The sequence below is a fragment of the Myotis daubentonii genome, chromosome 16, assembly GCF_963259705.1.
Source record: "Myotis daubentonii chromosome 16, mMyoDau2.1, whole genome shotgun sequence".
NCBI classification, from domain to species: domain Eukaryota; kingdom Metazoa; phylum Chordata; class Mammalia; order Chiroptera; family Vespertilionidae; genus Myotis; species Myotis daubentonii.
In genome coordinates, this window is record NC_081855.1 from 20,824,686 (window position 1) to 20,839,380 (window position 14,695).

General features: G+C 55.7%; 1 protein-coding gene across 1 annotated transcript in view; it reads left to right on the plus strand.

The window, feature by feature from the left end:
- The first annotated feature begins 8,180 nt into the window (after positions 1-8,180).
- The window catches only part of ITGAE (integrin subunit alpha E), a 62,695-nt gene continuing 56,180 nt past the window's right edge, over positions 8,181-14,695 (plus strand). The window contains exon 1 of the mRNA XM_059669089.1: positions 8,181-8,497. Within this exon, the coding sequence (XP_059525072.1) occupies positions 8,464-8,497 (34 nt within the window). The 5' untranslated portion in view covers positions 8,181-8,463. The remainder of the gene's footprint in view (positions 8,498-14,695) is intronic.

Sequence of the window (14,695 nt, forward strand, 5' to 3'; positions counted from 1 at the left end):
CTGTGCTGATGAGGAATTGGGGTTGGGCTGGTCTCGTAGATGGCGCGGCCAAATGTCCTCGTGCGCCTTCTGAAGCCCTCTCAAGGAAAGAGATAGTTCTTGATTTTCAAATTCAGCAAGTAGGTCAGCTTTAAGGTTAGGAATGATAGGGGGTGGCCTGCCAAACATGATTTCATAGGGAGTAAAGCCCAGGGTGTATGGGGAGTTCCTTACCCGGTAAAGGGCATACGGTAGGAGAGCCACCCAGTCCCCGCCAGTCTCCATGGTTAATTTGGTAAGGGTCTCTTTTAGAGTTCTGTTCATCCTTTCTACCTGACCTGAACTCGGGCCTATCAGCACAATGTAATTTCCAATTTGCCCCAATAGCCCTGGTTACTACCTGTGTTACCTGTGAAATAAAGGCTGGCCCGTTGTCGGACCCTATCATAGCAGGAAAACCATACCTGGGTAAGATGTCTTCCAGCAGCTTCTTGGCCACCGTCTGAGCTGTTTCATGCTTGGTTGGGTATGCCTCTACCCAGCCAGAAAAGGTATCTATAAATACTAAAAGATATTTATAACCATACTTCCCTGGTTTAATTTCAGTGAAGTCGACCTCCCATTGTGCTCCTGGTTTGGTGCCTCTGAGCCTGGTCCCTTTTTCATTTGATCCGACTCTTGTGTTTGTGAGTTGACAGGTCTTGCAGGCAGACACAACCTGATCTATCTTGGTATTCTGCTGGTGAATCTTGATCCCGGCATGTCGGATTAAGTCCTTCATTTTCCGGGTTCCCAGGTGAGTGGACCGGTGCATATGTTCTAATACCGTGTCCCCGAGCCGGTCTGGCAGTATAAGTTCCCCTTCTGGTGTATGCCACCATCCCATTATTTCCTGGGCTCTGGGGAGCTTTCTGATACGTTGCAATTCTTCCTGGGAGTACTTGGGCTGGGCTGGTAAGACTGGGTCCCCTGGGTCTGGGAGTTGTAAGGCCATGGTAGGGACCGAGGTAAGGGCTACTGCCTTCGCAGCCTGGTCAGCCTTTTGGTTACCTCTTGCTACCGGGTCATCGGCTTTCTGGTGCCCCTGGCAGTGGATTATGGCTAACTTGGCAGGAAGCCATAAGGCCGCAAGCAGATCGAGAATCTCCTGCTTATTTTTTATTGTCCGTCCCTCTGCTGTGAGCAGCCCTCTCTCCTGATAGATTGCCCCGTGGACATGAGCCGTAGCAAATGCATAACGGCTGTCTGTGTAAATGTTAAGCCATTTCCCAGCCCCCAGCGTCAGTGCCTTAGTAAGGGCGATGAGTTCTGCTCGCTGGGCTGACGTCCCGGAGGGCAGGGCCTCCGCCCACACAGTGTCCGTTTCAGTGACCACCGCTGCACCCGCGTACCTGCACCCATTCCACACGAAGCTGCTTCCATCCATGAACCAGGTGGCCTCTGCATCAGGGAGGGGCTGGTCGGTCAAGTCCTTCCGGAGTCCATGTACTTGCTCTAGGATTCCCGCACAGTCGTGTAGTGGGGCATCTAAGTCAGGGTCGGGCAGCAAAGTAGCAGGATTGAGGGCCGCACTGGGGTGGAACCGCACTCTTGGAGGGTTGAGTAGGAGGCTCTGGTAATGGGTTATACGTGCGTTACTCATCCATCTATCAGGAGGCTGCTTCAGGACTCCCTCAATGGCATGTGGGGTTGTAATCCAGATTTCCTGCCCCAGGGTCAGTTTGTCAGTGTCTTTGACTAAGAGCTCAGTTGCCACGATAATTCTCAAGCACGGTGGCCAGCCGGCAGCTACAGGATCTAACTTCTTAGACAAGTAAGCCACTGGGCGGCTCCAGGGGCCTAAAGCTTGAGTCAAGACCCCTTTCGCTATCCCTTTGTGTTCATCCACAAAGAGGTGAAAGGGCTTTGTAATATCTGGCAGGCCCAGGGCTGGGGCACCTAGAAGGGCCTTCTTTAACTGCCTAAAGGCAGCTTCATCTTTCTCAGTCCAGTCGAACGCCCTTCCCTCTTTGGTAGCTTCATATAGGGGCCTGGCGATTTTGGCAAAACCCGGTATCCAGAGGCGGCAGTAGCCGGCCGATCCTAGGAATTCCCTTACTTCTCTTCGAGAGGTGGGAGTAGGGATTTTCAAAAGTCTCTTTTCTGGCATCCGATAACCGCCGCTGCCCGCCCTCTAGGATGTATCCCAGGTAACTCACCCTTTCTCGGCATAACTGAGCCTTCCTCGCGGATGCCCGGTACCCTAAGGCCCCCAGGGTAGCCAATAGATCTTGGGTCCCCCGCTCACAGTCCTTGGCTGTGTCGGCAGCAATCAGGATGTCATCTACGTACTGGAGGAGGGTGAGGTTAGGGTGTTCCCTTCTGTACTCACTCAGGTCCTCGTGCAGCGCCTCGTCGAAGATGGTGGGCGAGTTTTTGAACCCCTGGGGTAGGCGTGTCCAGGTCAGCTGTCCACTGAAGCCCTCCTCTGGGTCATGCCACTCGAAGGCGAACAGGGGCTGACTTTGAGGTGCTAGCGGTAGACTGAAGAAGGCATCTTTCAGATCTAATACCGTGTACCAGACTTTAGAGGGCGCCAAGGAGCTCAAGAGAGTGTACGGGTTTGGGACTGTTGGGTGTATGTCCATAACTCTTTTATTTACTTCTCGGAGGTCCTGTACTGGCCTGTAGTCGTCTGTCTGGGGCTTTTTAACTGGCAGTAGGGGAGTGTTCCACGCAGACTGGCAGGGAACTAACACCTCCAAGCTCTTCAGTCTCCTGATATGAGGCTGAATTCCCTTCCGTGCCTCCTGAGGCATGGGGTACTGCTTGATTCTTACTGGACCTTCTCCTGGTTTTAGTTCTACCAGGACTGGGGCCCTGTGGGCGGCCAGCCCCACCCCCCCGTCTCTGCCCAAGCTGTTGGGAATTCTTGTAGCCATTTGTCCATACTGCCCTCTACTGGGGAAGCCTTCTGGTAGAGGCGATACTCATCCTCTAGCCTCATGGTCAGGACCTGAATGGGGCGGCCCTTCCCATCGGTGACCTGAGGCCCCCCTTGTCTGAAAGTTATTTGAGCTCCAATTTTGGTCAGTAGGTCCCGTCCCAATAGTGGGTAGGGGCATTCCGGTATCACCATGAAAGAGTGGGATACCCAGCCCGTTCCTAAATCTACTGTTCTTCAGGTAGTCCATGAATACTGGCTCATACCAGTTGCCCCTTGCACCCAGGACTTTTTGTTTGCCAGTTTTCCTTGCGGGGTGCGGAGGACCGAATGTTGTGCCCTGGTGTCAACAAGGAAGTTAACAGGAGTCCCCTCCACTCTGAGAGTTATCCTGGGCTCAGGGAGGGGGTCCGAACCCTGACTCCCCTAATCACTCAGTTCACCCAGCTCTAAGACCTTAACTCGGTCAGTCCTGTCTCCCTTCTCACCGGCCTTCTTCGGACATTCTCGAGCCCAGTGCCCTATTTCCATGCAAAATCTACACTGACCCTTCTGCAGCCCCCCCTCCCCTCTCGGGTGGTCTGCTTACCTCTTCCTTTATTGCTTGCAAGCTGTTGGAGGCGACGGTCTCGCTCCTTGGGGGAGTCCATGGTTGTAGCCAGCAGGACCCTAGCCAGGTCCCGAGCTTGCCTACTGCTAGTGGCAGCCACGACGCGAGCCTGCCTGTCTTCTGGAGACTCTCGGTTATTGTACACCTTCTCTGCCACTGCCAGTAAATCCTGTAAACTCTTCTCTCCCAACCTATCTACTTTTTGTAGTTTCTTTTTAATATCCGCGGCCGATTGGTTTACAAAGCTTATGATCACAGCTGCCTTGTTTTCAGGAGCTTCTGGATTCATGGGGGTGTAGGTGCGGTAAGCCTCCATGATCCGTTCTAAAAAGGCAGCTGGAGACTCATCCCTTTCCTGCTGAACATTCCCCAACTTGGCCAAATTAGTTGGCTTTCTAGCAGCCATTCTGAGACCCCTCATTAGAGTCTGGCGGTAGACCGAAAGCCTCTCCTTACCTCTGCCGTGTTGAAATCCCATTCAGGCCTAGTTAAGGGAAAAGAGACATCTATCTGGGCCTGGTTGGCAGTTGGGTTTCCGTCCACGCCTGGAACCACTTTCCGGGCCTCATTGAGGATCCTTTCTCTTCCGTCGTGAACAGAACCTGTAAAAGCTGCTGACAGTCGTCCCATGTGGGCTGATGGGTGAAAAGAACAGAATCTAGCAAGTCAATAAGTCCCCCCGGCTTCACAGAAAACTTAGGGTTTTGTGCCTTCCAGTTATAGAGATCGCTTGTTGAGAAAGGCCAATAATGATGGGGCTGGTTGCCGTCCGCATCCGGGGGTCCAGCGGCCCGTAAGGGCAGGGTCTTGATAGTGGAGTCGGGTGCTGCGGCAGACAGTTCCCGCTGAGCTCTCTGCCGGGTGAGAGGCGGGCCTCCTACCGGAACCGCGGCCACTCCCAGAACTCCGCCCCCAGCCACTCCTGGCGTGGAAGGATCGCCCCCGCCCCCCGTGGGCTATATGGGGGAGGAAAGATTAGTCTTCTTCAGTACCCCCCTGCAGGACGGGGGGGGGAGGCGAAGGCTGGGTGAGATTCTTCTTTTTCTCCTCCTTTTCCGTTCTCTGCAAGGCAAGAATGGGCTTCGGCCCAGGAGGGCGTGGAGGTAGGAAGGGCCTGAGCCAAGATGGCGGGTCTTCCACGAGGTCCTGCCAAGTAACAATTTAAGAGAGTTGACCAGGATATCCCCCCCTAAGTTGGGAGATGACATCCCTGACCCGGCGGATGGTGGGGAGGTTGAAAGTCCCCTCCGGCGGCCACCTGACGTTAAAAGTCGGCCACTCCCTGGAACAAAAAGTCTGCCACCGGTCTTTCCGAACCTCCGCACTGAGGTCGCTGGCTCTTTCCCTTACCTCTTTAAAATGATCCACCATAATGCTTAAAGGAGTAGTTTGAGTCTGTCCCATAATGTCCGTCCAGCAAGTCCACAAAATAAAACCGAAAAAACACAAACACAAACAACAAATGGGCCCGAAAATACAGTCTTCCAACTCCATGGAAGCAGAACCAAAACAGGCTTCCAACTCCATGGAAGCCAAACCCGAAAGCTAGACGATGGCCTTACGCCAAACCGGCGGGAGCGACCCGCCTCGTCTCAAATCCGCGAGGGGCATACTCATCCCTCGTGAGGGGCATATCCATCCCTCCTGGGGAGCGGAACGTCCTCCAACTCTCCCCCGATCCGTGAGGGACATACTCATCCCTCCTGAGGAGTGGAACGTCCTCCAACTCTCCCCCGATCCGCGAGGGACATACTCATCCCTCCTGGGGAGCGGAACGTCTTCCAACTCTCCCCCGCCTGTGGTCTTTCACGGTGCGTCCACCTAGACCCCTCAGGCACTTACAGATTCCAGAAACGAGCTCGCACAGAGCAGAACACACAACAACACAGACACCTACCACGGTCAGTCAGACTCTTCGGATCGGGGTCCCTCGATGGTCTTGGGAATCCCGGATGAGCCCCCAAATGTTATGCCCAGATTTTAAGATTCCCAAGAGCCCACCAGGGAGCCAGCGAGTCCAATGCAAAAGCAAAGAGTCCTTTATTTCAAACCTAGGTCTGGCTCCCCCACCCTCCTTACTGACACAGCAGCAGGTGGCAGAGAGAGGCCTAGCCCGATGGAACGAGGAGTTTTATAGGGGGGTGGAGTAAGGGGTGGAGAGGTGACTGTGGGTCCTGCCGATTGGCCAGGCGCAAGTCGGTACACAGGATGTGATCATATTGATGGCGTGCACTTCCCTTGATTATCATTGGCTAGTCCAGAGAAATCCTGGGTGTGGCTAGCAGAGGCTTGGGCTTCTGGGAAGAAGCCTTGCCGAGCACATGGCTCTGCCCAAAAATGGAGGACCCAGGGTAAGATGGAGGGCGTAGTCCTCGCCCTTTCAGAGGGAGAAGGAGAAAAAAATAGAATCATCAATGATGAGAGAGAATCATTGATTGGCTGCCTCCTGCATGCCCCATACTGGGGACCAAGCCGCAACTCGGGCATGTGCCCTCGACTGGAATCGAACTGTGACCTCCTGGTTCATAGGTCACACTCAACCACTGAGCCACGCCAGCCAAGCCCCAATGCTTTCAATGAAAATAAATTTCAGCTAGAGTTGATGCCTTTTGTGTAAGTCTCCACAGTCATACCCTTCACCTCTCATCTTTCTGCCCATAACCAGAGACTGGACTTTCTGGTTATCATTCCCAGGAATGGTATATTTTGCTAAATCAATAATGTTCTTTAAAGCAAATTGTTTTTGTTTTTGTTTTTGGTCTAGGATGCAATCCAGTGTCGCGCACTACGTTTATTCTTCTTTAATCTGGAACAATTCATTAGCCTTTCTTTGTCTTTTATGATATTAATATATTTGAAGAGTTCAGTCCATTTGTGTTGTGGAATATCCCTTGAGTTGGCCCTCTAACAGTTGTTTAAAGTCTTTTTCACATTCCTTTTGGATATGTATGTACTTGCTGAACAGCCAGGTTTGTACACAGTCTTTGGGACCTTAAGTTGTGTTTGTGGGGATAGCGACGCTGTCAGATGGGTTTGAAGGGCCCCTGTGTATGCTCATGATTAGGGCTCTGCCATGCTGGCATCAGCAAGCTTGGATGAATCCTTATTCTAGACATCACCAAAGATGCAGAAAACGGCCCTGTGCCTGGTCCAGCATCCAGGCACCAACCTCGCCTGGCCTCCTGCGGTGCCCAAAGGTCACACTGCAGATGTGAAGTCCTGCCTCCCAGAAGTCTGGAGCAGGCTGCAGTCCTGAGGTCCATCCTGCCCCGCTGCTGGTCTGCTCCGGCTCGGTGTGCAGAGGGGCCTCCTGTGGCTCTGCCAGGTGTCCCTGACCCTCCGAGCAGGGGCACTGTGGTGTGGAGATGGGCTAGGCCTCCCCTATGACATGGGTAATTTGATAAATGTATAATTTTATCTAATCATTACAGTAGTATCTAATCTGTAGTTCATATTTCAATTTTGTCAACTATTCCAATAACGCGGTTTCCCACTATTTTTATTTTTCCATTTTCTTTTTTAAAATATATTTTTATTGATTTCAGAGAGGAAGGGAGAGGGAGAAAGAGATAGAATCGTCAGTGATGAGAGAGAATCGTTGATTGGCTGCCTCCTGCACACCCCACACTGGGGACCGAGCTGTGACGGGCTGGTCTTTATCGTGGTCCGGGAGGGAGATCATCAGACCTGGAGCTTTGCTTTCTGAGCTGTTTAACTTCTTTGATGGCATGTGGTTGTGGTGTGAAATTGATGAATTGTCATCTGTGTAATAGCCATGTAACATCAGGGAACTATCTTACTAGTCGGTGTTTGGTCAGACCAAAGCAGACAATGCAAAAATGTTTTAAGTGTCACCAAACTTTACAAGACTTTGGCAAAGCGAGCTTTTAATGTGAGAAACTAAATAAAATTGATTTTCACCGTCATGAAGTCAACACCATTGTCCTCTGTGCTTTAACACTTATATCCACACTTCAGAGTACTCTTCCTTGAGATACAGTCTTTCCTGTGAGAAGAAACATTGAGTCCCCTGCCTTTTTGAGTGTAAATTAATTAAAATTAAATAAAATTTAAAAGCCCGGTCCTTGGTGGCACTGGTGATGGGGCAGGGCTCAGGTGCCACCTGTGGCTGGTGACGGCCATAGGACTGAGCACAGAACGCCGCGGGGGACAGCGCTGCTCCGCACGGCAGCCTGGGACTCGGGGCGAGAAGCTTCCTTCCACAAGAGACCACAGACGTCACACGGAGAACCTGGAGTTGGCATTAAACTGTGACTGCAGGCTGCCGGCTGTGTCCTCCGGGTGCTGGGGTGGGTCAGAGAGCTGGGGGAGCAATGGGATCTTACATGTGCTGTTCTGCCAGCCCAGCGCTCTGGTGAACTGCTCTGGCGAACTGCTCTGGCATCATGGCGTGGTGACCAGAATTTACTAGCAAAGAGCAGCCACAGCTGAATTGAGGAAGTGATTGCAGCCAGGGGCTGGATCTTTCCCCTCACCTGGCCCTCCATGGCCCGGGGCCGGAATGCAGGGCTGGTGCAGGAGCCCAGCTCTGCTGTGAAGGCACTTCCTGTCGCCCTGAGGGGGGGCTGGGCTGAAGTGTCCTGGAGGTGTGACTGAGGCAGGGGCTGGGACTCTCCTGGATGATAAACAACAGTCGGGTGAGCACTGCTCCTGGCTGAGGGCACCGGAGCTGTTTCCAGGCCTCGGCTCAGCTCACCACTGCAGGAAATGTGGTGACAGGTGTGTCTCAGCTCCCAGGACTCAGCCACCACTGCCCAGGAAGCCAGGCCAGCAGCCGGTACCAGTGGGAGCGCCTGTGTGTGCTTGAAAACGCCTGTCTGCCTGTGGGTCCTTGCCTATGTCTGTGTGTCTGTCCCCGCCTCCTGGCGCCCCGCCGAGGAGGGGAAGCTGAGCTGGCCCAGGCCCACTCCGCGCCTCAGCCTCAGCTAGGATGTGGCTCCTCCGCACTCTGCTCTGCGTGACCAGTAAGTCAGCCTCACCCCTGCCCGGAGGGCTGCTGTGCCCTCTGCAGCCTGTCTGTCCTCTGTCCTCTGTCTAATGGGCTAAGTCAGAGCCGGGGGCTGGAGAAAGTGTGAGACTGTCCTCGGGGAGATGCTCTTCCTCTGAGGGTGAGGGTCCCCGCTTCCTCTGAAGGACACTGGGGGCTCTGGCAGCAGTGCTGACAGCCGGTGGCTTCGGACTCCAGAGCTCTGCTGCCCCGTCCCTTCTCCACCCAGGCTCCCTCCCCACCCAGGCCCTCTCCCCACCCAGGCCCTCTCCCCACCCAGCCTCTCCCCACCCAGGCTCCCTCCCCACCCAGGCCCTCTCCCCACCCAGGCTCCCTCCCCACCCAGCCTCTCCCCACCCAGGCTCCCTCCCCACCCAGCCTCTCCCCACCCAGCCCCTCTCCCCACCCAGCCCCTCTCCCCACCCAGCCTCCCTCCCCACCCAGCCTCCGTCCCCACCCAGCCCCTCTCCCTACCCAGCCTCCCTTCCCACCCAGCCCCTCTCCTCACCCAGCCTCTCCCCCCACCCAGCCTCCCTCCCTACCCAGCCTCCCTCTTCACCCAGCCCCTCTCCCCCCCCAGCCTCTCCCCCCTTCCCACCCCTCTCCCCACTAGCCCCTCTCCCCACCAGCCCCTCTCCCCACCCAGCCTCCCTCCCCACCCAGCCTCCCCCCCCCCCCCAGGCCTTCTCCCTATGGCACCCACTCTGGGCAGGTCCTCGGGTCTGGGCCAAGTTTGGTCTCAGAGTGGAGGCACCATCAGGTACCTCCCTTCCCCCAGCAGAGCACCCATCTACAGACCAGGGGTTCCGCTGATGAGGTGAGGGCCCTGTGAGGATGTGCTGACCAGAGACTGGGGTCGTGTCTGCATGGCAGAGCTGACTGCACTGGGGGAGTCACCTTCCTGTAACTGCTGTTGGGCCAGGATGGGAGCATGTGTGTGTGGTGGGGGAGCGGGACTTCCTCTTCCCACTCCCTGGAAGTCCCGTTCTGGCCTTTAAGCCTCCCAGGGAAGCCACCTGGGGCAAGCCGAGCCCTGAGCCTGCACCTGCCCGCAGGCCACAGGGATGGGACTGAGCACAGTCAGCCCCTGGAGACTGCTCGGGCCACGCGTGAGGTCGGGGTGGTCCTGCCTGGTGATCGGGCGGGCGTCCTGGGGTCTCCTGCTCTGGGCAGCAGCTCGACAGGAGAATGAGATGGCCACCAGGCAGAAGCAGTGCCCCCTGAGGGACCGGCCGGGGCTGCACGTGAGCCCCGGTGTCTGAGCGCTGAGTCCACGCTGGGAGGGGCTCAGGATGAGCGCCCACCACGGGCCGAGCACCCAGAGGCAGGCCAAGCCTGTGCAAGGCACCAGTGAAGCAAGTATTTTGGGACATGTTTTAATACAGTATTACGAAAACATCAAAGCCATGGAAAGGTCAGAACTTGGTTGGACTTTCTTTTCCTTATATTACAGTTTACTTTTATTTTCAGTTTTATATGGTGTCAGAGAGGCTCTCCCTCTCATAGCTTATGGCTTTGACCCTCCATCACCAAGAATGTCCAGAGAAGATCTTAGATTCTGGTTCTCCCCCTCCCCCCACCCCCCACACCACCCCCACCCAGTGTGGAGGAGGTAACTGAGGCGCAGAGGAGCTGTGACCGTCCAGGGTTACAAGCAAGTAGTGGAAACGAGGGTCCAGCTCAGGCCTCTTGTCCTGCCTCCCAGCTCTAGAATACCCCATGGCCTGGGGCCTTTTTCAGACATGTCAATCCAGATGACATTTATCGAACCCTCCTGAGGCCCAGCCACTCCCCAAGCTGACGGACAGCAGAGAGCAGGATGGAGTGGGCTTGCTATGAGATTACAGAGCCCACAACTCGGCTACGTTATGGGAAGGATGTGGGAGCAGGGTCCCAGCAGCTCCAATCTGGGTGGGGGAAATGAAATTGTGACAGTTCTACTCTAAGCTATGATGTCCTGAGATAGGATGGACTAATCCTGGAGAGCTTCCTGGAGGAGGTGAAACTAGCCCTGAGTCTAGAGCAGCGCTTCTCAACCTGTGGGTCGCGACCCCTTTGGGGGTCAGACGACCCTTTCACAGGGGTCGCCTGAATACATCCTGCATATCAGATATTTACATGACGATTCATAGCAGTAGCAACATTACAGTTATGAAGTAGCAACGAAAATAATTTTATGGTTGGGGGTCACCACAACATAGGAAGGTTGAGAACCACTGGTCTAGAGGATTGGGGAAAGTCTGAGAAAGTGACGAGGTGCTGGGGAGGGTGGGGGGAACCCCCTCAGACCACCACCCCAGGCTCAGGGTGCCGGGAGCCGGTCCATGCTTGCTGTTTCAAGGGACCTGGCATATATGGCATACTGTTCTTAATATGTTTGCTCACCTTCTTGGCACTATGTGTTTTAACCAAGGTCTCTGAGAAAGGTTGTTTCCCCAGGTAGGGATTTTCCCCTGAAGGTAGGGAGGGAATAAAACCCCTCAACTAAGTGCCAGGCGGGTAATTAATCACGTTAACTACGAACAATCATGCTTAAGCTACATAATCTTTACTCCCTGGAATGGAGATAAGAAACGCCCTAACCTTTGTAATAGAGATTGATAGGATTGAATCAACTGGTATAAATAGAGATGTAACAAGACAGAAAGAGACAGAACTTAGGAGACAGGACTAAGAAGACAGAACCAGGAGAGACAGAACCTAGGCACAGAACCTACACAGAACGTTCTCTAGAGACAGAAGAACTTCGCTGGAGAGAACATGGCAAAAGATCCTGGACAGAAACTGGCCTCAGAACCTAGAGACAGAACCTAGCGAGAGAACATGGCAAAAGATCCTGGACTGAACCTGACTACAGAAATTGGCAAGAGAACCTGACTGGAGTACCTGGACAGAACCTGGCTGGAGAACCTGGACAGAACCTGGCTGGAGAACCTAGCGAGGGAACATGGCTACAGAACCTGGCTGGAGAACCTGGAGAACCTAGCAAGAGAACATGGACACAGAACCTGGCTGGAGATCCTAACCAGAACTTCGCTGGAGATCCAGACCAGAACTTGGCTGGAGATCCTGGCTAGAGATCCTGGCTAGGCTGCTGATCAACTGAACACTATCTCCGTGTCATTCCTTCTTCGCCGACTCCGTCTACGCCTTTGGGAACCCCTGGACCTGCCGGGGTTGGACCCCGGCATCAGGGCCCTGAATCCTGTGCCTGGCTGGGCCTCCCTAGGCCACTGGCCTGACCTTGACCTTCCACTCTTCCCAGGCCACCCACTGTGGGGATGGCCACTTCTCATCTGTGGGAGCCAGTGAGATGGCATTAATTGAGAGGTTTCGAGTCAGGCGCGGATGCCAGACATACTGAAACTGCAGCTGCTCATACCCCCGCCTCTAGCCCCAGCTCAGGCTGCTCCCCAGTGGCCTGCTGACCCCAGGTCACTCCATCCCTGACTCACTCTGTGGCCACAGCTGCTCACTGTTCCTCCTGGGGTCTGAGGTTGAGTCTACATCCCTCATGTCGAGAAGGGAACTCTGCTGTCAGCCTACAAAGCCTTCCCAGTGGCAAAGCAGCCAGAGTGCGGGCGCTCCTGCCTTCTCGCTCCTCTGTGGTGGTGACCTTCAGCCTGGGCCCCTCCCTCCGGGGAGAGGAGGCTGCAGACCCGGCTCTGTCTGGGGGGTGGGGTGGGGGGGCTCTCTGTGTAGGAAAAACGGTATGGACAAAGAGGTGGGTGTGAGGAGTCTATTTAGGAAAATGCAGGGTGAGGTTTGAGTGGCAGCAGAAAGCTGTCCACTCTGATGTTGCCTGTCCCCCCACACCCAGGACATGGTGCAGTCCCTGTCCTGGAGCCTCAGTGTGAAAAGAAAGCAGGACACACCACACACCATACACATACACACACACACACACACACACACACACACACACACCCCTTCAGGTCTTACATGGGGGAGGGGAAGGACCTTGCAGGCAGAGGTAAAATGTGAGAGACGTGCATGCCTGTGGGCAAGACAGGTGGGGAGTGCAGGCCCTGTAGGACCCGGAGTCTCCCACCGTCTCTGGGGGGTTGTCTTGTAGGCTGCGTATGGGGGGCATGTGGGTGGCCACAGGGCCAGGCTGGGGGAGCTGGGACCTGTCCTGGGGCAGTGGGATTCCACGGGGCAGCGCTGAGGGGTAGTGACAGACCGGCGTGCTGTGTGAGCCGGAGTCCTGGGGAAAGGGCCGGCCGGCAGGACAGTGCTGCTGGCGGACGATGCTGGATGCTGCCGGGGCAGGTCCAGGGGTGCTGGGCAGGCGAGCGTGTGGAGGAGGAGCCACTCATGAGAAATAGGAGGAAAATCGGAAAATCCCCAAGCACTGAACACGGTGCTGGCACAGTGAGCGCCCCAGACCTGATGGCCACTGTTAGGTGGACTGATGGTGTCTGAGGCCTGGGAAGACCAAGGTGGGTGGGCCGAGGGGTGAGCTGCACCTGATGGGCACCCTGCAGGCGAGTCTGAGGCATAATCTCCCCCGAGGCCCACCGGGGTGTTCTGGGTGGGTGTCCGCACACCTGAGTCTAGTCCCAGGTCCACAACTGGTTCCTTGTATACATTGGGGCAGACCATGCCCCCCGGACCTCAGTTTGCTAAAGCAGAAATGGGGCTGCGAGATGTATATTCAAAATGCCCAGCCCTAATCGGTGTGGCTCAGTGGATAGAGTGTCAGCCTGCGGACTGAAGGGTCCCAGGTTCGATTCCAGTCAAGGGCATGTACCTTGGTTGTGGGCACATCCCCAGTAGGGGGTGTGCAGGAGGCAGCTGATCGATGTTTCTAACTCTATCCCTCTCCCTTCCGCTCTGTAAAAAGTCAATAAAATATATAAAAATAAAATAAAATAAAATGCCCAGTGTTGGGGGAGATCCGGGCGGAGGGGACAGGCAGTGGTGTCTGACAGGATGGAGGAGGGTCGCAGTCTGACTCAGCAGGTCCCTGCGGCTGGGAACAGCGTGGGGGCGGCAGCCTGTGGGTGGTGTGGTGACAGACACCGTGCAGCTGGGCTCACGGCTGACAGCCCGCGGGGGGCTTAGGCGGAGGGCGAGGCTGTCAGAGGCCTCCCTGTGGTTACAGCGCTGGAGCATCGCACCCACATGCCGTGCGCCTAGCTCGGTGTCTGATGCTGGGCCAGGCGTTGCCTCATTGGGTCTGCACAGCCCCAAGTCACAGATGGGGAAACTGAGGCGGACAGGCCTGATGCCCTTCAGCAAATCCGTGGCAAAGTCAGTATTTGAACCCAGGTCCGTCTCCCTTGGGGACTGATGCCATTTTTCCTGAGCCCCAGTGGGAAGTGGGAAGGGCAGGGGTCATCCGACGTGGGGCCAGCCTGAGCAAAGGTTGTCAGGGGCTTGGGAGGGATCTACTTTGGCAAATGACTCACCCCTGGCAGAGCCTGGCACGGAGGGTTTGGCGGCTGGTGCCTGGGAGAGCTCAGCAAATACGGGGACCCCCCCCCAACACACACACACACACACACACACACACACACAGGGACTCGCTGACCTACTTACCAGCCTCTAAACCAGAGCTCTGCCCTGGCTCGGTGAGCTGCTGGCACAACTGGGGGCCATGCCCAGCGCCGGGGCTCCTGTGACCTGCTCTCGGATTCCATCCCTCAAGCTTTTAATGAGGCTTTGGACTCAGGCAGACCTGGGCCCAGACACAAATATTTAATTCCCCCACGGACCACCTGGGTGACGGCGGGCCTGGGTGACAGTGGGAGACGGTGGGCCTGGGAGACGGCGGGCCTGGGTGATGGCGGGCCTGGGAGACAGTGGGCGCTGGGAGAGCTGTGATTGTCCACTCCCGGTTCCGCCCTCCGGTCTTGCATCAAGTTCCCTCGGTTGAACAAAGTGAAAATGGGGTCGAACGGGATGGAGGGGGCGGGGATCCGGAATCGGCCCGCTGACATTTCCTGACCCCTCTCTGGGCCTGACTGCTGAGCTGGCTTCGCCGCGGTGGGCGTGGGGGTTGTCACGGGTGACTCAGCAGATCACAGTTTGGGGGACACAGACTTAATCACAGATCGCTCTGACCCAGACGGGACTTAGTCAGAGCCAGACGGAGACACCACAGGATCCCAGGGGCTAGGAAGGGGAGCCCCCGACCCCCCCGCAGTGAATGACTCTGGCTGGGGATCTG